This window comes from Uranotaenia lowii, chromosome 3 (assembly GCF_029784155.1).
Source record: "Uranotaenia lowii strain MFRU-FL chromosome 3, ASM2978415v1, whole genome shotgun sequence".
Lineage (NCBI taxonomy): Eukaryota > Metazoa > Arthropoda > Insecta > Diptera > Culicidae > Uranotaenia > Uranotaenia lowii.
Genome location: NC_073693.1, coordinates 245,391,770 through 245,414,791, shown reverse-complemented (window position 1 = coordinate 245,414,791; position 23,022 = coordinate 245,391,770). Strand labels below are relative to the sequence as shown.

At 38.6% G+C, this 23,022-nt stretch overlaps 2 protein-coding genes across 2 annotated transcripts in view; both read right to left on the bottom strand.

The window, feature by feature from the left end:
- The window catches only part of LOC129755886 (homeobox protein goosecoid-like), a 370,053-nt gene that overhangs the window by 127,994 nt on the left and 219,037 nt on the right, over window positions 1-23,022 (bottom strand). The gene's annotated exons all lie outside the window — the stretch shown is intronic.
- On the bottom strand, window positions 345-9,479 carry LOC129755885 (protein spartin-like). The gene is made up of 2 exons (XM_055752582.1): window positions 8,843-9,479; window positions 345-2,874 (listed from the first exon to the last, which is right to left on the bottom strand). The coding sequence occupies exon 2, from the start codon at window positions 2,844-2,846 to the stop codon at window positions 1,122-1,124; it is 1,725 nt and encodes a 574-aa protein (XP_055608557.1). The 5' UTR covers window positions 2,847-2,874; window positions 8,843-9,479; the 3' UTR covers window positions 345-1,121.

Below are 23,022 nucleotides of genomic sequence, written 5' to 3'. Positions count from 1 at the left end.
AACAGATCAATCCGAAACAAATCTTTGAGCTTCCCTATTTCACTCAAATCACCTCAGAATGGTCTACCTGGTTGAAAATGAAAGTTTTACAGTCCAAGTTGGCCACTTTTCTCGAAATGAGCGATGAATTTTGCCCGGTTGTTTTAAGCTTTTTTTAAACGATTTCTTTTTTTTTTGCACGAACCCAAAAATCGTTCAAAAAAAGAATCCAGTGTATTCTAAAGTTTACAAAAGAAAAAAAAATACTTGAAATTTAAAAGTTTTTATTGAATCTCAGCAGCAGTGTAAAAATGGTATCTAAGTCTAAGCACGTATCTAAGCATTAAACAAAAATTAATTAAACTATTAAAAAAAAATAGAAACATGCTGTTTACATTTTCGTTGGTTTTCGAAGAGATAATTTTTTAGCAAGATAGATTTCATGATGAGATGTATATTTCTGTCAACAATATTTCTATACGACATTAAACAGATTTTGATTGATTATTCTAATCTCAAAATATCTTCACTTCTAAGCATTTATTTTATCCAATAATATTGAGATTCTGAAGATTTAATAAAGATTATTTGTCCATATTATTTGCCACATATAACGAGTGTTTAAATATTTTTGTGTATGAGATTACTTAAAAGAGCCTATTTGTTTTTATTCAAATTTAATCTAACCGAAAAAACGTAAAAGCAAATTTTCAAGAATATACCTAAAGCTAACCAAAAGACATATTAAAATTCACACGTTAAATATCAAAACCATCACATGTTTTCTTTCAGAACTACACAAACACAAAACTTACTACCTTTAAAATTATTGCTATTCAATAAAATCGAGCCAAATATCATCAAATTATTTTTAAATTGAATCAGTGAGTAAAACCAATCTCCCACCTATAGCTTCACGTTTGATCACCTTAACAAATTTAGAGGAATTAGATGTGAGTAGAATGCTTTTGGATTAGATATTTCTAGCAGATTTTTGTATCAGTTTCTTAGGCATCTCAGCTGCTAAGCTGTTCATCTTTTTAAAAACCCCTTCCGCTCAAAATATTTTAAAATTCGTTTGATAAATACTTAACACTAAATAGGTATACCATTCCCATCAAATGTTCTTGTTCCCACAAAACTTAACCAGATTTCTGCGATTCCGATGCAAGCCCAGAGAGGTCTGGATAAAGACCAGCGGCTGGAACAACACGTTGCTGCGAGTTAACCGATCCACCGAGTGCGTTGCTGGACGTTCCTTCTCCAGCTTCGGCATCCACTTCCGGGACCGGTGGTCGATAGCCAGCCACGAGAGCTTTGCCAGCGTTTTTAGCTGTTCGTTTTGCGATTCCTTTAGGGGTGATGTAATTCATGTTGTGACTCACGTTGATCACATTTCCCACTGTGTCCAACGAACTTCCCACCACTTGACCCGCTTCGTTGCCGTATTTGTGTTGGACAATTTGAACGGTGCTGTTGCTTAAGCTATTACCGAGGATGGACGCCGATTTCTCCAGACCCGAGTAAACTGTTCCGAAACCTTCAACTGCACCAGCGCAGATCGTGAGGGCTCCGTGGACTTTTTCCGATGCATCCTCACTAGTCATGCCGGTGCTGTAGGACAACAAATTGGACCCGTGCTTCTGTATATGAGGAGCTAAAAATCGTCCCAAAGCCATGGTAGCTGATCCTACTTTTCCAGCGACATAGCTAGTGACATTGACTGCAGTGCCTGTAACAGATTTTGCAATTTCTATACCAGATCTCACGTTATCGGGCACCTGGGCGGGGGCATCTTCTTTGCGCAGCTTCGATATAACATAGGGGGTACTGTAGCTGATGAATTCGCCAGTTTTTTCAGCCCCTTTTACCAATCCTTTCGATACGTAGAATGCTCCCTTGATAATGTTTGCCGAAACGTTGGCGCTTGTGGAGCGTGTTACTGGCTGAACTCCGAAACGAACCGCCCCGCCCTCGGTTATGATTCCATGGAGAAAAGCTACGAAAATTTCCAACACAACGTCATCTGCATCTTTCGGAACGATCAAACCAATAGTTCTTCCATGGTCAGTAGTTAAATCTGGCAGAATAAATGCGCCATATTCGGTTCTATAGCATGGTGATACTCCCGGTACCAAGGGATAGATGAAAGAAGGATCAACTCCGCGGTGCTCTTCAACAGCGTTCACGACAATGACACCTTCTTGGGCTTCCACTCCTCGATCCAACGGTACTTCGGCATTTTCTATTCTTGCCGAAGCACAAGTAGGAATCACCTGCACAAATATCGTACTCTCCAACTTCCTGATCGGATCCTCCTCGATCCTAACAATTCTCAGAGTGGAGTCATCTAACATCCTCGAAACAACGCCATCCGGTTCGATGTAGTACATCTTAACGCCATCGCAAGAAAATAGCAACTCCAAGCTACTACCCTCACAGCCCGGTTCCACATTGTACTGCATTTGATTCAACGCTTGAGCCAGTTCAGTGTACGTCCTGGGTCGCAAAACATCTCCCGTACCACTCGTACCATTTGCAGCGATTTTCGCTTCCGCCTCATCCATCTTTCCACCAATTTGACCGATTCGTTGCAGCACCTCCAATCGGCTACACTTCATCTTGTGAATCATTCGCACCGCCCGATCCCAGGTTTCCTCTTTCTGAAAGTTATCCGGAATTTCCACAGGAATGGCCAAAGCCTCATCAATCGCTTTGATTCCATTCTTATACTCGTTCAGGGCCAGATCCGGGCGTTCACGTTCTTCGAATTTGATTGCTCGCTCAATCACCCTATAGGCGTCGTCGTGGGCACTCTTGATCGTTGCGTAGGTCCGTGCCCACGATTCACTGTCGCCGGATGCCATTATAAGACTTCTCACGGATCTCCGTTATCTGTAAAGAGAAAGTGTTAATGTTAGAGTCATAGTAAACAGATGTTTCTAGTATGTTCACCATAGTAACTACTGTAAACAGGGTCTTGCCTATAAATATCAATCAATACTCTAAGTTAAAAAATAGTTCTTGAAGAACAGTTAAATTCTTCAACACGTTTGCGAAGAAAGGGTTTGCCTCTCTGTTGGCGAAATAATCCACGATCATAGCAATCATAGATATTTAGCTATAGTTACCATAGTACAATAAAACTTTTCATTCTACTGTTATCGTTCAAACCTAACGGACGTCTTTTACTTTGCGAGAGGTTATGGGCCCAGACAAACGGACAAAATCGGAAGTAGTGGAATGGTTAGTAGAAAATCCTCAAGCAGTAACATCAAGTAGTTCTTCACAAAGCGAAAATGTATTCTGACAGCGGGTCGGGATACACTGGAAGCGGTGCGGCGAGAGGAAGCAGTGTGGCTCAAACGATCGGGAAGCTGAAGGGCCGAGAAAATTTCGTTTCGTGGGCGTTCGCAATGAAAATCCCGCTCATCCGGGAATGTTCCTAGTGCGCGGTCAAACCGAAGGAAGGTGAAGTCGTCGAGGAGGGGATTGACATGAAGGCACTGTCCACAATCTGCCTATCCCTGGAAAAGACGAATTACAGCCTGATTATGGACGCGAAGAACGCGAAAGAGGCCTAGGGAAAGCTGAAATACGCATTCCAAGATGACGAAATTCATCGTCGCATTGGTTTGTTGCAGCAGCTTACTTCGATCCGACTGGAAAAATTTTCGGGCACAAAAGCGAACGTGGATGCCATGGTTCCAACTAGCCACAAGCTGGCTGAAATAAATTTCCCTGTTGCTGATGAGTGGCTCGTTTCGCTACTTTTCATGGGATTGCCGAAGTACTATACGCCGATGGTGATGGGCTTGGAGGCGTCGGGACGGACGTTGAATGCGGGTGCAGTGAAATCCAAAATACTGCAAGATGTCCAAGTCAAAAATGGACCAGGAAGCAGCATTGACGAAGGGGCTTTCTACAGCGAAGGAGGGAACCGCTAGCTGCAGCGAAGTACCAGAGCTAGCAGCGAACTTGTTTTTGGTTAACAAAATCTGCAGCAAAGGCTTTACGATGGCGTTCACGGCGGATGATTGCAAGGTGCTAAACGAAAATGGAGAAGTTTTTTCGTCTGCTACTGCGGAACGAGGATTGTATCGATTCAACTCTCAACCGACATGTGTAGAATGTGTGCGGGGAGCTCGAAGTGTAGCAAACGGATTTTCAATGAAAAAAGCTGATACGTTGGATTGTGTGGCTTGCCTAGGCGTAGGGTAAGCATGCTCATGATGTATTCCCGAACAGCGACTTGAGGGTCAAGCAGCGTTTGGAGTTGGTTCATACCGATTTATGCGGACCATTTGAAGTGACGTCACTATGAGGAAGTCGATTTTTTCGTGAGCTTTATCGACGGACCATTTGAAGTGACGTCACTATGAGGAAGTCGATTTTTCGTGAGCTTTATCGACTGCTACACGAAAGGTGTTTATTTATAATTTGGTGACGAAGAACCCGCCGTACGTGGCGTTTAAAATCTTCAAAGCGATGGCGGAACGGCAGACTGACTGCAAATTAATAGTTTTACGCAGCGACAACGGCCAAGAGTATATCACCGTGTTCGTATACGCCGGAGCAAAATGGCGTTGCGAAACGAATTAACCGGACGATTCTGGAGAAGGTGAGGTGTATGTTGAACGACGCTAACATGCCGAAAAAGTTCTGGGACGAAGTGGTGAACATAGCGGTTGAAAATCCTTTGTTGGACACTTACAAATTTTTGGATCAGTATAGCGATGATGCATGTACCGAAGCAGAATCGTGTGTATTTGTCGGTTATGCTGAGGACACAAAAGGTCATAAACTTTACAATCCGGAGAGCAACGACATCATTATCAGCCGTGAATGAGGACACAGCGAGATCGACGACGGGATACGTGTTCGTGTTCCAAGGTGGTGCTATCGCTTTTGGAACGTGAAACGCCAGTCTACGGTGGCTTTATCAAGTTGCGAGGCTGAATACATGGCGATGTCGAGGACGATCCAGGAGGCGTTGTGATGGCGGAATTTAAATATTGCAGAAATTTTCCGGAGAAGTTATTGTACCAATCTTGTGCGACAATCAATCTGCCATCTGCCAGCATAGCCAAGAGAACAAAAGGAGCGTTTTCTATAAGTAGAGCATTTATTTATAGTTCCGGTTTTTTTTTAAAAAAAAAATGTTTAAATCATATCTTGAAACAATATATTTACTTATGATTATTAATAAAAACAGGTATTTGAAATCGTATATTTATCTGAAAGATGGTAATTGAATCAACCTCCAAGAAATTGGAGAACGGTTGCCATGGACCGAGTGAATTTTAGGAATTATGCGCATCAAGTTATGTCGTGCGACGGAACTATGAAAATAAAAATAATGAATCAATATTGTTAAATTTACATGTTGATTTGTTTTTCTTTAAAAGTTTTTCAATTGGTCAATCTTGCATTCCAAATACCTATCACATGTATCTGATTTAAAAAAAACAGATGTAGAACTGATCGAGAAGCCCTTGTCAAAATCATTGACCACAAAGTATTCAAACAAAACTTTCCTTCGGCTTTTTTAAAAACTTTCCTTCGGCTTTTTTAAATCAAATGCTATTTAAAATATTTTGTATTCTGAAGCAAGTTGAGAACCATTTCACTCTATATTTACTACGGCGTGTGCATGGCATCCCATTTTAGGCTGAATCTGACATCAACATTTATTACCACAGAGAATTATTACTTAGTCCTATGTATGTATGTATGTATGTAGTTGAACCCACCAGTGGCTGATAGGTCTTTCGACCCGAGTCGGTACGGGAAGACTCGATCGCACTTTCAGATATTGCTCATGCTTAACTCATCAACAATAATTGCAGCACAACTGAGGGGTCCGTTACCACTGGCTTGGGACAAGTTTGCTTCATCTTACTCGCTTCCAACTGTTCGAAACAAATAAAGAATTCCGAAAAGGTTTCCAAGTATTCTTCTGGAGATTCAAAATTTGCCGAGATACCCCGGCTGGCTTGATTCCACAATCCATTGTATATCAGTTTTCGGATCGCTCGATGCCCCGTCAAATCCCTTCCACCAATCCCCTTATAGAGTTAAGCTATTTTGAAATATGAATATAATAAATAGAATAGTTACACATTTTTAACATCTTACCTCGTACCATTTGAAAAGGATACTAGAATTTCTGTAATGAATAGATACTTATCTTTATAGTACAAATTTTCAAACGGCCCAGAAATCAATGCTAAGAATTTTTTCGGTCACAGCCTGCCGAGACTGCTATGTCGATCGCCAGAACCCAAAAAAATAATTTTCCACACCAGTATGACATGGCCATCACGTTTTTCAAAACCACCACTGATATTATTTTCTCTTTCATAAACATCACATTTTAGAAACCACCATCCTCTTCACATCTAATCACATTTTTAACCGTGGAAACAGGGACAGCTCTAGGCAGTAATCCATACGCCAGGTTGGCTCACTTTTCTTCACATCCGCATTTCCGGAACTACTCATTTCGGCTTTTAATTAGCTTTCATAGCTCAATCATATCGGAGGAAAAATTTGTTTCCACTAATTTCACATTACTGCAGTTCATATACATTTGAAAGAACCGTTCTCAATGATGTATCGAATATTCGGCGCCTAATACCGCCTAAAAACCGTTAAGCCGAATATTCGGCTCACCGAATAGTTGAGCTAAGTATTCGGCCGAATAGGCCGAATGTTTATTATTTTAAATTTATACAAAAGCAGACTTCACAAATTTTTCAACGGGTGTTGAAAAACCTTCAAAATCATCAAAAACTTATGGATTCAGATATATCCGTGTATTTTTCACTGTAGATACATAGCTTAATACTTTGATTATCGTTTATTCCAAATTTTCTTGATATATCCAGGCTTGCCCATAAACCAAATAAAGAATTCAGGAAAAGTTAAGTCTGACCGGGATGGCCACATTTTTTTTAACTTTCCTGATTTTAGCCGGGTTTATTCAGATTTTTTGCTAAATCAAATAAAAAAGTTTAATATCTCTTTGAAAATTTTTAAATTTTCAGTTACAAAACGATTTTTTAGAGTAAATTTATCGTTGGATACGATTTTAACACTGCTGTTTTAATTCGATGAAAACTTCAAATTTCAAGTATTTTTTTCTTTTTCCTCTTGTATGTTTGAAAAAATGCCTAGTTTCTATTCAGATTTTCCCTTTTTTTTACAAGTTTTTCAAAAAATCGTTCAGACCCGGCCGTGTGAATACGTGTCGTAGAAAGTATTGTATGCTTTAGGTTAAAGATAATCGTATTTTTTGGCAACTATTTTGATGACATCTAGCAAAAATAAGACATTCATCTAATTCGTTATAAAAAAGCAATTTCAAATAGCTTAACACCTGTTTTGACATGTTTTGTCCCAGATTTCACTGGAATCCAATCTTTTGTTAAAAAAACGTCCTAGAAGTGACAATTCATCTGATGTCCTTTCAGCTAATGGTAACATTTTGAAAATCAAAGAGACCTCTACTTAAAAAAGACCTGATACATCTGGTTGGAAATAATAGACTTAAAAACATGAGGGACATTAGGATGGCTAAAATAGAAGATTTCTGTTATAAATAGCAGTAGAAATAAAAGTATTTCTATTGAAAACTCAACAGAATATTCGACAGAATATTCGGCCGAATAGCTGAAAAGGTCAATATTCGGTATTCGGCCGTTCGCCGAATACCACTATTAGGAACATCTCTAGTTTTGCATTGAAACATACAAACTAAGCAAAATTTGACGGAACCTTGATTCCTGAGGTGTTGACAACGCAACCTTATACCAATTCCCGGTAGTATTGACAAGCGCAACGATTATTCTAAAAATTGTGTTTCGTACAATAACTTTCATTTTCACTTAAAAAACATAATTTTCCCGAAATTTATAATCGGCGCAGAAAAAAACACGTGCGTTCGAAACAAGTCCAGGCCTACTACCCCACATCAACATTTATTACTTAGTCCTGAACTTAAATTCATGTTGAAAATTAGATAAAATATCTTCATGGATGCATCTCATAGTCTTAATTTTCCGCTATTTGTTGGTTTTCCGAATTAGGTTATTTTATTTTATTTTCGTAGTATTCCGTCTCACGACATAATTTGACGAACATAATTCCTAAAATTCACTCGGTCTATGGTAACCGTTCTTCAATTCCTTGGACATCCCAAATTCGCCAGACCACGCTCCACTTGGTCTAACCACCTTGCTCGTTGCGCCCCTGCTCGTCTCGTTCCTACCGGATTCTTAACGAACACCTGTTTTGCAGGACAGTCGTCCGGCATTCTCGCAACGTGTCCCGCCCAGCGTATCCGGCCACCTTCACCACCTTATGGATACTGGGTTCGCCGTAAAGTGGCGCGAGTTCGTTGTTCAATTAGGTTATTTATTTGAATGAAAAAAAAAAAATTGAATAAAACTTTTATTTTATTAGAAAACTCAGAACACATTAAAAGGAAGTATTTACGACACTTTTACGATTACAGCGCAACGAATCATCATCAATCTCAACCCATCCATGCGTAGACTGATATGATGATAATCATCATTGAAGCAACAAGTTGGATGTTCGTACCGATACAGAAAAAAAAAGGATAAATCATACAATTATTTTTCTTTGAAACCTTGTAACACTATGTTATTTTACAAAATCTTGATAGTTGAAACCTTTCAAATTTTCAAGTTGGTTGTTCCAATTTCACCATATTGCTATCAATTACAACACAATCAGACAAATAGGTTTTTCATAATAAGAGATTCTGAGGTGGATTTGTTAATTTGAAGAACGATAGTCCCACCAAATAAAGTGATGACTAAGCTTGTTTACCTACCTATCACTGGGTCTAATGCTATTCAGTTGGCTCCTCACAGCGGCTGCAGTTGTTGAACTTTATGACCGGTATTTCATGAAGGTATCACGCGTCACGCGATTCGAAGAATGTTACTTCAGCACAGTTCTGATGTCAGAACTATTCTTTGGCACAATTTTCATCACTATTTTCGCTTCAATGGTCAAACTACGTTTCAAGGCCATAAGTTCTTCCGTCAATTTTCGAAAGTTTTCGAATCATAAAAAACGATAAATCCAATCACACTTCTAGAGTTTCACACTGCGCTGTCCACCTGAAAACCTCGATCGTCGTTCTTGTAGAGCTTCTTCGGACGAACTGGCCCTAGATATGGCAACAAACGATCGCACCACGACTGTGGGAGCTCAATTTCATTATTCTTGCTGGTGACATGGGATCTCGATGCTAGCTCGCTCGCACTGACTGTAGGTTGATTTTTGTTTGAAAACAGATGTTTGAAAAAAGTGTGGAGTGACTTTCGTTTACCCGTCAAACGGCTTCGTGCGCATGCTCGCATTTTCGCTTGGTGAACAATAGTGTGCCTCTTTGAAGAATTTTGCTGCCGTGCCGGTTTTTAGTTTTTATGAAATTTTTAGTGTTTGAGACTGAAACCATCTTGAATGGCTCATTCTCGATTTTTTTTTTAATAAGTAGAACAATAATTCTATATATGGCTTCTTTGGATTCAGTTTGTTTTACTCGATTTTCAGTTTTGTTTTACTCGATGATGGTCTGTATTGAGCATGATGATATTACCACTGCCAACTGACATGACACTTAGAACAAACATTCGATCATTTTATGTCTAATTTAGCCACCTATCGTTATAAACTGGTTGCTTTCGTGCCGTAAACAAGAATGCCCTTTTGCGCATCGTTGCTCTCCTCTTTCCTCGTTCACACGCTCGTTTTAAAACCCCCATTCTATGAAAACTAAAACCCCGATACACGCATCGTTACATCCCTCCTTTTTTTAAATTCAAACTCATTCAGCATTTCCCAATCATGGCTAAATTACAAAAATTCCAACAGACAATATTATATGAAGAGTACCGTAACTTCCGTATCTTCCTCTACCTGTTTCTACATTGATAAATATGAGACAAGTTAAAGCTTTGTGAAATACATACAGGCTGTCACATAAACACTCTCATCGACTTATACTGTATTTGTTTTCTCCACTCGTGGAGTGTTCCACCGTACTCTATAAAAACAAACACAAATCGTCGCCAGTGAATTCCTACCTCGCTCACTCACACGTTCTCCCGCAACACTGACAAAATGTTCGGGGCAACATCGCCCGATGGCAGTGCAACACCAGGTCAAAACCAGTGCAACACCGTCCGAATAAACAAACAGTTTGACAGCACCTAGTGGTGCACCAGTGCAACACTAGTGCAACACTCGGCATAAACAAATACGGTATTAAGGGAGTTTTCATTGCACAGCATTCTTCCCCTCCTCATACTAAACTCTTCACGAAGAAATGCTGATTATAACGCTTCAGGCTGCAGACCACTCTTTATGTCATCATCCTCTTCCTTTCATGTATGAGGGAAAACATTCAAAGTTCTTTGTCTGCTCTCTTTCTATTCCGATTCCTCATCACCTCCCTTCCCAATTTTGGAGGGATTTCAATTCCTGGTATTTATGATCCTGTGCATCCTGCAGATCTCCAAAAACCCTTCGTTATATATCTCCTTTTCATCTGTCCCTAGATTGATGATCCGAGACTCCGTATACAATTCACGATATATACTGTGACCTTACAACACAAACTGCATAGAGCAGAACTGTGGTTTAAAGTCTGCAATCAACGATCGAGAGCTGAGAGTAAACTTGTGTGTTTCAACAGTTTTGTTGTTGACTAAGTTTAACCGTGAAATGTTTCAGTGATTAAACGCGTTCAAAGTTTGACAGCTCCATAAGTTCCCATCAAAAATATTATTCCTTTATTTCTCGAAAACCGAATATCCTTTAAATAACTTTGTTCGATCAAAATGTAGGTCTTCGAACGCACCCAGCTGATAACTCATTTTGTTTACATTTGGCTCACTCGCCCTATTCAAAATTTGCTACCGAAATGTTCTATCCTTGTTTTCATTCCAACCACCGCAAAGTTCTTCAAATGCTTGCTGTTAAGTTCGAGTTCCAAATAATTGCAGTCTAAAATAGCTATTTACTTTCAAACTATATGTGGTCTCAAACATCTTCAATGCAACGTCATCAGTATTCAGCATCGTAGTTTTATGTATTTTTTTAACTTGGAAATATGAATTCCTAATTTAACTTTCTATAAGTTTTTTTTTCTCGATTCTTGTCGTGATATCTAAAAAAGTCTCCCTCTTTCGTTCGTTCCCTATTTAGGTTCGCCATGAGCATTTTGAATATTATTATACTCATAAATCTTTCTGTATTCGAACTCTGGTATAGGCCTTTTAGTCACATCAAGGATTTTAATCTCCTACATTGGTAAATAATACTTTACATTACATTTGCTAATGCCATCTGGAAACAGTTTGTAATATCGATTTGACTTCCATCGATCTGAATTTTCCAGCGAGGGACATCCTCGGAATTTTTTACTTCATTGTTTAAAACTCAATCTGTTAAGTATTTCCCTCGTTTTTTTATTCGCATAAATCTGAATGATGCAATTCGAACACGGGAGCAAATCAGAGTAGCTTGTCAGAAACCGAATGGTACGTGGAAAACATAATAGTGATGATCCTGGTGTATAAACAACTCGTCAACAGTTATGTGTGCTTCAACCTTTAATTCAAGCAGATTCGCTCTACGTAGTCGAGCTCGGCTGCACGGTCGAACCTACTATTGTATGCAAGAGTTGGTTTGTATCAGTCTTCCAATTTCTACCGCAGATCAGTAAATAACTGAGAGCGGTCCGTTTCTTAAATTCAGAACTGAAGTATAAATTTTACATATAAACTTTAAGTTAGCGTGTGAAGAGTCCTCTCCCGAGCAGTCAACATAAACATTTTTGTTTAGTTCCTCCACTTATGGGCTCCGCATCTTATGCTCGAATTGGTCTCATGCCAATTTGAAAGGTCACCTTCTGCAGCTAATACATCGCACATCTGTAACTTCTGGGTACCTTGCTTATTGTACTGATTCCCCTATATCTCTAAATTAACTGTTTATGTTCATTAGAGTCTGGCATCACAATCATGTAGATGCCCGTCTCACTGATTCAATTTGTATCGTTTCGCTTCAATACGATCCGAAATCTTAAAACGAATTTTATTAGCATCAAATCCACGATTGAAAATTAGGCCAAATATCCTTAATGGTTTCAAGACATTGCAGACCAAGTACGAGATATCTCGTTTATTTTTCTACCGTCGTGAGTATGCTATACCAAAAACATAATTCAAACGCAATAAATTTCATGATGAAACTAAGTTCAACAACTAATTCAAATACAGCAGTTTCGGTAACTCCAATTTTTTTTGTGAAATATGGTCCAGATGTTTTTGATATGAATGCCGAATTTCAGTGTTTCGCTGTTGGATTTCTGCGGTCCTTAATGTGTTAACCATAACCTTTTTTTAAAAAAAAAAAACTTCAACAGAAAACTGATATTGTTCCCAACGAAATCAACCATAACTCGAAACCTTTGTAATTTCCTCTAAACATTTCATATCACAACTTGCCTTTGTCCATTAGAACCTCCTGCTGTACGAAAGTTTCATTTGGCTCGGAACAATCATCAATTAAATACAGTGTACTTTCATAGCACAACATAATACATGTTTTCAATAAATAAATCCATCCTCATTAAGTAACAATCATTATACGCGCGTAGCAATGCAACCAAGACTCCCCTCTTACAAAGCAAACGCTCTAGCCCAAAACACTGCATCACGCATCAAAATCCTTAGCACGACGATTCATCTTCATCTACAATACATCCCTAGCACAGAGTAGGTAATCTCTCGTACGGAGCAGTGCATCTCCCTCATGGGCTCCTTATTTCCACCATATAACTAGCATCTATAGCACTAGCACTTTCTTCACGCAATCAATTATCTTTAACACGAAGGACGTGTATGAAAGTGCCACGTTAGGACGCTTTGCTCTTTTCGTCTTAAGCGCGCGGTAAAATTCGGTGAGCTACGCCGGTGCTAAGTACTTAGTTAGTTAGGACGTATAAAAACGCGATGTACTCGATAGTGTGCGACGCGACGATTTTTAACTTTGCTTTGATCACATCCCTTCCCAAAGGGAATCCAGATCTTATTTACCTTACTCACTAACAAACCACCCTTCCTGTGACGACCGTGGAGATTTAGAGGTGTATTCGGTCTCTAGTAGCAACGGAAGTCGAACTAACAATCCTTCCCTTTCCCCGATGAATCGTAAGGACGTGGCCGGCGCCGTTATTGACCATATAAGATGAGGAACCTTCGAAACGTGCACACAGAAAATGGTAAGCTAATCCCAAGCCCCATTTATTTGGATCTAGGGTGATTTGCCAATCGTTGCACAGCTAAGCACATGATTTTGGTGTTTATGCTGTATTTTAGTCATTTCAACCAAATTCACTCGATTTTTTTTGTGGATGCACTCATACAGGATTGATCAACAAGATCCAAAAGTTCAAGTGTTTGAAAAAAGTGACATAAAAATTAAAAAAAATCATTTAAAACAGCTTATCTGTGCCCAATAGTTGCACAGGCAAATTTTGTGTCGGGCATAATGTTGTCCGATTTTTTCCAATGGTTGCACATTTTAAAAATCAGTCACCATGAGGTCGAATAGGCTGATATTTGTTACGGAAGCTTATTATGAGAACTTCTAGTTCAAATACAATCTAATTTTTAGACGTCCCCTTATGAGAGAGGGGGGGGGGGGGGTCTTCCATATAAGCCGTCCAATACACTTTCTAATTTCAATTGGGCCTCAAAAAACACAAAGTCGCCGGTTTGAGTTTCTGGAATAGCATTTATCACACGTGAAGTTTTCTCAGAAACTCAAACCCTCAAACCTCTTAATTTACCCGAAGCCATTTGAGTGGAGTGTTATTTAACCTAATTTGCCCAGTGTTGAGCCTATTTTTTATATCTCCTACCAACATAAAATTTTATGTCTTTCAAATCCCATAGAATGAACGGAAAGGTATTTAATGCTTAATTTTCAAGTGGCTTTAAACAGATGAAAACATTAGAGAACGTGATCTGTTTTGCCCTCTTTACCCCTATCAAGAAGATGCGATTTTATAAAACAAATGTTTAGGACTCACTTGGAAGTCGATCGATTTTTACATAATGAATCTCAATTTAAAACTTGAAAATGGACACAACCACGCCTAAAGTTTCAGATCATTTGGCTAGTTTATGCTCATGATATACAATTTTGTATAAGATTTTTTTTTCGAAAAGTTAACTGATTTAAATATCTTTTTCATATAAGTGGGTTTATTTGTAATTAATGTAACCTCTGTAGCATTTCATTAATCTTCAGGAAACAATCACATCACATAGAAATGCTTTCCAAGAGTTTTCCGGCTGAAAAACTGTTTTGGATCAAATTAAGTTTCACAAAGCTATGACTGTTTATTTTTTTTGGATGATAAGGGCCAAATAAAGCTTACATAGATGTCTCCAGTGACGGCAACTCGACGGCAGATTCGAATTCCTGAGAAAATTGCACGTCAGATAAGTAATATTTCAGGTCTTCCAACCTTCGACTACTAGTTTTTGGGATTAGGGGTCGTAGTTTTCCTTCTGTACAATATTCTGACAACATTAATAACAATATCAAGGGGATCGCTGTTGACATGGAATGAAATTCTTTTAGATTTTTTGTCACGAAATTAGAGAAACAGGTTTTTTCAGAACAGCTTTTAGATACTTTGCATAAAATGTTGAGTAAATGGTCGGGATAAAGAATTTCAAAATAAATCTGATAAAAAAGTAGTCTCTCAAAGCCAATGCAGTTGTGTTGACTTTGACACTTTTCAGACAATGCAAATTGCCCGACTTTCATACATACATAAGTTCTTTTAACGAGTTTAAAAATTTCAAAACTTCATTTTGAAGATTTTACGGTAGAAAAAATAAACTTATGGATATATAAAGTCTCTTTGAATTACTGAATTATTGAATTAATTATTAAAAATCAACATTGAGTGCAAAAGATGTGAAAATTCTGAGTGGAAAATAATTGATTAAAGCACAGAATTTACTAAAATTACTAGTTAAACATAAATATCCACTTATTCATAAAAAAACATGTCCTATCAATAGAAAATTCGAGAACACGTTGTTATAATTCAGGACTTAATCAATCACTTCCAAAATTTTTATTGCTATTTTTAGCTGTAAAAACAACCAAACAAAGTTATTGGAGGTATATGAATTTATAAATTTGAAATTTCCAAACAAATTTTGCAGCGGAATTATGTACAACAATGGGGCAGGAAGAGATTGAGCGGACTAATTGTTGCACGATCCAAAATATTTTCTGGTTAAGTATGGATTATAATTTTTTTTCAAAATCATGGTGTTGAAATTGTCCAACAACGTTTCGTATAGAAAACTGATACGAAAAATGTTTTGTTCTGACGTAAAACCTTATTCGCCGTAGAAGGAATGTTAAGGTTTTTTGTTAACAATAAGCACATAAACCGCGCGAAAAAAACAAGAAAAATTAAAACTGTCGTAAGATTCACACTTACCAGCAGAAAATATCACAAAAGCCTCATTTCATCAGAAAACATTCCGAATCACATGATTCAGTATTATTTTTGAGGAAAAGTTGAAAAACAGCTGAAATATTGACAATTTAAGTCATGCTGTGCAACAATGGGTTAGGGGTCAACGATTGGCAAATCACCCTATGTGCAATTTTGATGGTTCTTGTCAATCACGGAGTAGCAACTACTGAAATGTACGGTTCATCCAAGCTCAAGCTCAAGCTCAAGCAATCAATTATCTTTAACACGAAGCAATTTTTATCTACCATGAACTAACGTATATATAGCACGAATAAATGCATATCCAGCACGAAACAATGCATATTCAGCACGAAGCAATGCATATCTAGCGCGAAGCAACTCGTATCCACCATGAATCAATGCACTCCTAGCACAAATGCATATCTAGCACGAAGCAATGCATATCTAGCACGAAGCAATTCATATCTAACATGAATCAATGCATATCTAGCACGAAGCAATGCATATCTAGCACGGAGCAATGCATATCCAGCACGAAGCAATGCATATCCAACATTAATCAATGCAATTCCAGCATAAATGCATATCTAGCACGAAGCAATTCATATCTAACATGAATCAATGCATATCTAGCACGAAGCAAAGCATATCTAGCACGAAGCAATGCATATCCAGCACGAAGCAATGCATATCCAACATTAATCAATGCAATTCCAGCATAAATGCATATCTAGCACGAAGCAATGCATATCTAGCACGAAGCAATGCATATCTAGCACGAAGCAATGCATATCCAGCACGAAGCAATGCATATCCAACATAATTCAATGCATTTCCAGCATAAATGCATATCTAGCACGAAGCAATGCATATCCACACGAAGCAATGCATATCCAACATTAATTAATGCATTTCCAGCATAAATGCATATCTAGCACGAAGCAAGACACTTCCAACACTCAGTACATCTGGGCCTGGAAACAATATCTCTCTCTTGCAAGAAACGATGCATCTCCCTCCGGGAGCCAGGCGGTTCCAGCACGAAGCAAGATGTCTTCCAATCCAACCAAAGTACCTCCGGTATCGGTTATTCCAACCTCAGGCCAGTCCAACACAACACATTAACTTTCAAAACCACCTCCGGGAACCCCAAGTCTAGTTTCAACCGCGTCCACACCCATTGGTACATGAGGTACAATACATCCGTTTCCACCAGCAGTCAATTTCTTGTGCCAGCCAGGAACTGTTCCTATCCCGAATCGTCATTTTTTTTTTCGACCACTTTCCTTCCTCTGGATTGCCGGTGGTTTCACTTCTCCAGCTTTCGGACGCCATTTTATCGAATTCAAATTTGTAATTTGTTTCGCCTTTTTTGTTTGCTACTTTAACCGAAGAACAAAACCTCAACCACAATTTCGTTCCCTTTAAAGTCTCCATCACAAACTTCCGCAACCAAATCCGCATCATACCATACACTTTTCCTTACCCTTTTAGATTTTTTTTCAATCCTCGTCGCCATTATAAACTGGTTGCTTTCGTGCCGTAAACAAGAATGCCCTTTTGCGCATCGTTGCTCTCCTCTTTCCTCGTTCACACGCTCGTTTTAAAACCCCCATTCTATGAAAACTAAAACCCCGATACACGCATCGTTACAATCGTCGGTATTGCGAACCTTGCTAATTTTGACAAAAAATTACCTGTTATGCCCGATTGTATCGTCCAAATTGCCTATTTTTTCTTAGAAAGTTAGGTGGCACTTTTCAACTGGGATAGCATTTCATCTAAAGCGATCGATGCGCACTATGGAATTAATATTGCGTACTTCTGGAAAAATTATTCAACAAACGAAATTGAGTGTTCAGTCTGTATAGTCAGTGGTATTAACGAGTGTATTCGAAAAAAAATGCAACACTTTATTTTGTGAATAACTTTTGAATGCATGAATGGAAATTGATGATATTTTCAGTGAAGCTGCATAGTGATGTAATGTTTACGTGTGCTTATTTTTTGGTTAAGTTCTGTCAAGTGGTTTTTGAAATAGCGTACAATGAAGATTTTTTTCCTCTTTTATTTTTGGGCACCATGTGCGCCATCTATAATGTTTACTATGAATCACTCTTTTTCCAAATCAAGGCTATTTTTTATAACGTTTTTTTACTGAAGGTTGACTTTCATTTATTTAAATGACATTCAAAATTACACGAAAGTTTTTATTTTGTAAAAGTTATAACAAATTTAGCATTCCCTCGGCACAAAAAAAACACTTTTAACTTTTTAGCACTCCACCTTTTTAGCAGCTCTCGCTTGATGGCACGATACCAGATCCAACCAAAACAGGGTATTAACTTTGTGAAACCTAATGAAGTGTTAAATTTGGTCAAGGGAAAACGCGTGTAAATCGGTGAAATCGTTTATTTAAAAAATCAAATTAAATTTCTTTTTCAAGTTTAATTAGTATGAAATTCAGGAAAAATATTCAGTTAGGCTTCCGCTTTTCCAAATCCGAATTTCCGGGCCTTACGCTTAACCCCTGCCATCAGATTTTGTACAGCCACCTTGTCCACCTTCTTCGCCGCAGAAAGCCTGTTTGCCTTGAACTGCTGCTCGTCCTTAGCAGTTTTTTTGGTCTTCTTTAGGATCGGCTTGACCATAGCCCAGTATTTTTCAATTGGGCGGAGCTCTGGCGTGTTGGGAAGGTTTTTGTCCTTGGGAACCTGTACGTTGTTGGCGGCTTACCACTCCATGGCCTTTTTACCGTAATGGCAAGATGCCAAATCCGGCCAAAACAGCACGGAACAATCGTGTTTCTTCAGGAAAGGCAGCAGACGTTTATTCAAACACTCTTTCACGTAAATTTCTTGGTTGACAGTCCCGGAAGCTATGAAAATGCTGCTTTTCAAGCCACAGGTACAGATGGCTTGCCAAACCAGATATTTCTTCGCGAACTTTGACAGTTTCATGTGCTTGAAAATATTTGCTTCCTTTCCCCTTCCTTTTGCCGTATAAAACTCCTGTCCCGGAAGCTGCTTGTAGTCGGCTTTGACGTAGGTTTCGTCGTCCATTACCACGCAATCAAACTTCGTCAGCATCGTCGTGTACAGCCTCCGGGATCGTGCTTTGGCCGTCGTATTTTGTTTATCATCGCGATTTGGAGTCACTACCTCCTTGTAAGTCGATAGTCAGGCTCGTTTTTTGGCTCGATGCACGGTTGTAGACGATACACCCAGCTTATTTGCGGCATCTCGGAGAGAGAGGTTAGGGTTTCGCTTGAAACTACCGGCAACTCTCTTTGTCGTCTCAGCGGCTTCCGGTTTTCGATTTCCCCCCGATCCAGACTTCCTGGCTGTTGACAAACGTTCCCCAAACACTTTAATTACATTTGTAACGGTTGATTTGGCAACTTTTAGCGATTTTGCCAGCTTTGCGTACGAGTAGCTCGGATTTTCGGGGACGGGCATTTTGACAACTGTGAGTGAAGGTGAATTCCAAAATCAAAATAGAATCAACATTCTACACACAAACCCCTTCAAAATGAGGGGTGTTCAGGTTTTTTAAATGCAAAATTGAAAGAAATACGCAAAGTTGATATTGACCAAATTTTGACCGTATTACCCTTTATAAAGGCGAAACTTGTCAACGAGAAGTTTTTGGCTGGAAACCTACCAGGTGCTAGCTAAAGAGGTTGCAGTTCAAATGTTTTGCGCACGATTTGACCACCGCATGCATATTGATGATTTTAACGGTGGACAGCTTTTCTACTTTGTAGAAATGAACCCGAATAGCAAGAACCATGGTATTAAGATAACTGAACAATGATTTTCAATTTAACAATCAATTTCATCGTAGTTTCTAAATATCTTTCAACTGCATTTTATTATGAAATCACCATAATTTTCAAAGTCACAAAATACTTCATAGTTGCCGAAAATGACAGAAGTACGGTATCACAATCATTTTCTTGTGATTATTATTGTTACAGTGTACTTCATGGTAAAATGTAAATCCAAACGTACTTTAACTTTTGCTATTTCTACACATTTACAATTAACCGTGTCGAAGCTAATTCACGCGCGCCTTTTTTTGCGAAAGTTTTCTCTTGTGCGGGTTAATTTTTTATCGGAACTCCGGGAAAATTAGGATTTTTTTGCGGATATGACAAATCGGAACGTGATGGTCCCATCTGGGATGGTGATAGTAAGTATTTTTATAGCATATTTATATCGACTAATAATCTGATAAAATCCCATTCTTTCTAGAAGCTGACATGTAATTCCGCAGTTCCAAATTCCGACGAGAGCAGCTTTATTGGAATTAAACTGATGGATTCCGGGAGTCGCTACGGGATGGGAGTGCGAGTGCGAGTCTCTGGCCTGCCGTGATCAACGAGTGATTAAGTGTGTGAATAAGTGTTATGAGTAAGTGTTAATAAAACTTTGAAAAAAATTATTTGTTTTTAATTTAATTAATCCGCAAAAATGATGACAAAACTAAAAACAAGTAAAAAAATCTCAACGTGCACACAGATTTTTATTTCAGTGGGTAAACAATGAAAATCATCATATTTTTAAGGTTTTATTGTGGGAAACTGGAAGCTGAAAGAACCATGAATATCATATTTTTCAGCTTTTCAATATATGGAAAATCGCCATTTTTTTCATGGTCACGCTGCATAACAATACCCCTTTTTCATGGTTATTTTCGTCAAAACGGTGAAATGTATGGTCGAAAAATATGAATTTCAATGTGCATTCACGGTATCGAGGACGATCATAATCATTGTGTAAACCATACAATTTATGGTCTGTGAATATGAAATTCACTGTTTTTTCACGATACAATCCTATTCGGGAAGTCAGCCCTGTTTATTAGTCAGCTAGACCAGTCAGAAAAAAATCCAACTTTTTTTATCACTTCCCCCACTGAAATTTTCGAATTGGGCTTGATAAAACCTCTCACATTTCTTAATTTTATGGAATCAATTATCTTCACTTTTATTCCAATGTTAGCTCACTGTTAGATCCTCTTGTAAGACTGCTTAAACAACTTACCATATGAATTGTATATAGTGGCTGAATAGTTGATTTTCAGTTTTATTGTGGTCTCCACTGGAACTTTGCAGGATTTTTTTCGATCCTGGCCAAACAAAATTGTCTATTAGCTTCTGTATTGGACGCTATCTCAAAATCCACTTGATAAATTGTCACCAAATTTAGCTCCCGTACACATTACATTACTTGGTAGCTTAACTGAAAGTTTCATTAATTTCCATCCATGCATTCAAAAGTTATTAACAAAAAAACGTGTTGCTTTTTTTCTCTTTTATGAGCAGTTCTTCTTCCATGTTCCTTCTCCTGTGGGCGCAAAACCTCCTCATCATTTTTTTTTTTCTTTTTCAATTCGATTTTACAATTTGTTATGCACATTTATTTAAAAAACACTTGAATTTTTCGAATCACTTCATTTTGGTGACGATTGGTGGCGTTTGTTGGTGGTACTTGTTGGAGGCTTTTCGAACTTGTTTCGCTTGTTTCGAATTTGACATATTTTAGACCAGTGGTTTTCAAACATTTCGTTCGATATTTTAGAGCAAAAATCTCCTAAGAGTAAATTGAAACAAATTGAAACAATTGAAAAGACGTGTTAATAGCACGCGGAGCTGACTAGTAATGAAATAATTTTACTTGTTGATTGGTTTCCATAGTATGGGAAAGCAATGCCTACTAAGGATCTGTGGTAATATATCTCCCTCATTATTTCCAGGACACAAGGTAAGAGTTTAATCTCTCAGGCAGTCTGATGTTCCATTGGGGACGTCTAGGTGTAGGTTGGTCTTCGAGAGGAACAAAAATATCGTTTTGGTCTTCCATGCTAACATCGGCATCGACCAAAGTTGATTCTCCGGCTCATGGTTGTGGATCATCTTCTTCAGTTTCAGATGGTTGACTTGACTAGACTTGAAGTCCAAACATATCGACCAATATGTTCAATGGTGTAGGCTGCCTCTCTGAAATACTTGCATCATCCGGATACCGAAGTTTGACCTGGTCGACGTGTGAGGGTATCAGCTTTTGCCTGCCATGATGTTCTTCCAACAGAATGTTGAAATTAATTTTGCCAATTACTTCAACAATCTTTCCAGGAACCCACTTCCAAGACGAAATGTTGCGGTATAGCATACACTGGAGCACCAGTTGTTAGTTTGTGTGGTCGATTCCTTTTCGGATGTCTCGATTGGTCATGATCCAGAAGATTCAGGACAGCTTTGATTTTTCCGCCAATCATGAGCTCAGCTAGAGTAGAACCACAGCACACATTTTACATTTCCTCACGAACGTTGAGACGTCGTCGTCGATTTTCGGCCAGTAAACGTGACTGCGAGCTAGGGCTTTCATCCGGGGGTTTCACTACTCACTGGGCTACCAATTTCGGAAATGTTTAATAGCCAACCGGTTTCGACTTACTGAAGAACAGGGCACTCGAGTGTTGCGTTGGTTACCATTTTGACTGTGATGGAAACCGGAACTGATGGCTACTTGAAGCGGAATCTCCACATCTTCCAGCTGGACCGAAGCAATCACAAACTCTTCATCTGGTTTTGATTTTTTGTCGATAATACAGTAAAGGACGTCTGCGTAGCCAAATGAGGCGTGTTACCTTGAAGCCTGAGACATAAGCCTGAGACTTGAGACGTGAGCCGTAAGACGTCAGAAATGAGACATGAGGACATGAGGCATTGCACTTTTCACGTTTGTCATCTCACTTTCCAGTTTTCATGTTTCACGTACCACTCCTTACTTCTCACGTCTCATGTCACACTTCTCACGTCCCACGTCTCTGGTCTTCTCAAGTCTCAAGTGTCATGTCTCAGGTCTTGATTCCCATGTCTCAGGGCTCAGGTCCAAGGTATGAAAGACTCAGACTTGAAGTCTCCTGTCTCAAGGCACTAGTCTTATTTTGCATGTCTGATTGTCTAAAATTTGCAAGCTTTGGAATCAGCATGGTTTTATAACACAGTTTTAGGCAATAAGCATGGTTTTTGCAATCTACACGGTGTTTTTTACACGGTTTTTTTGAAAATGAACACGGTTTCCTGCGCAAGTTTTTCAACACAGTGCGTATACTTGTGTAAAAAATCTTGGTTTCGATCTAAAATTTGGTAACAAAAAGTTTAAATATGCAAAGGTTATTTAATTATTTTAAAAAGTTTGCTGTTATGTACTATTCTGTTGTAATTTTCAAATTCTCCAAAATACTTACTATTGTAACTTTACGTGCCGCGCCAAACATGCCGAATTTTCACGCTTTCCATTTCCAAAAGCTACTATATCTAAAGTACAAGATGAACAAACCTCAAAATTCCGGTGCTGCTGATGGTCAATCACTTAGCCCTTGTTTAGCGATCAATTTCGAAAAGCAACGAACCTCAATCGACGTTGTGGCGAGGAACTCACCTTACTAGATTTTTT

Excerpts from the sequence above, each read along its gene's own strand:
- LOC129755885 (XM_055752582.1), bottom strand. The coding sequence starts at position 2,846 with ATGGCATCCGGCGACAGTGAATCGTGGGCACGGACCTACGCAACGATC.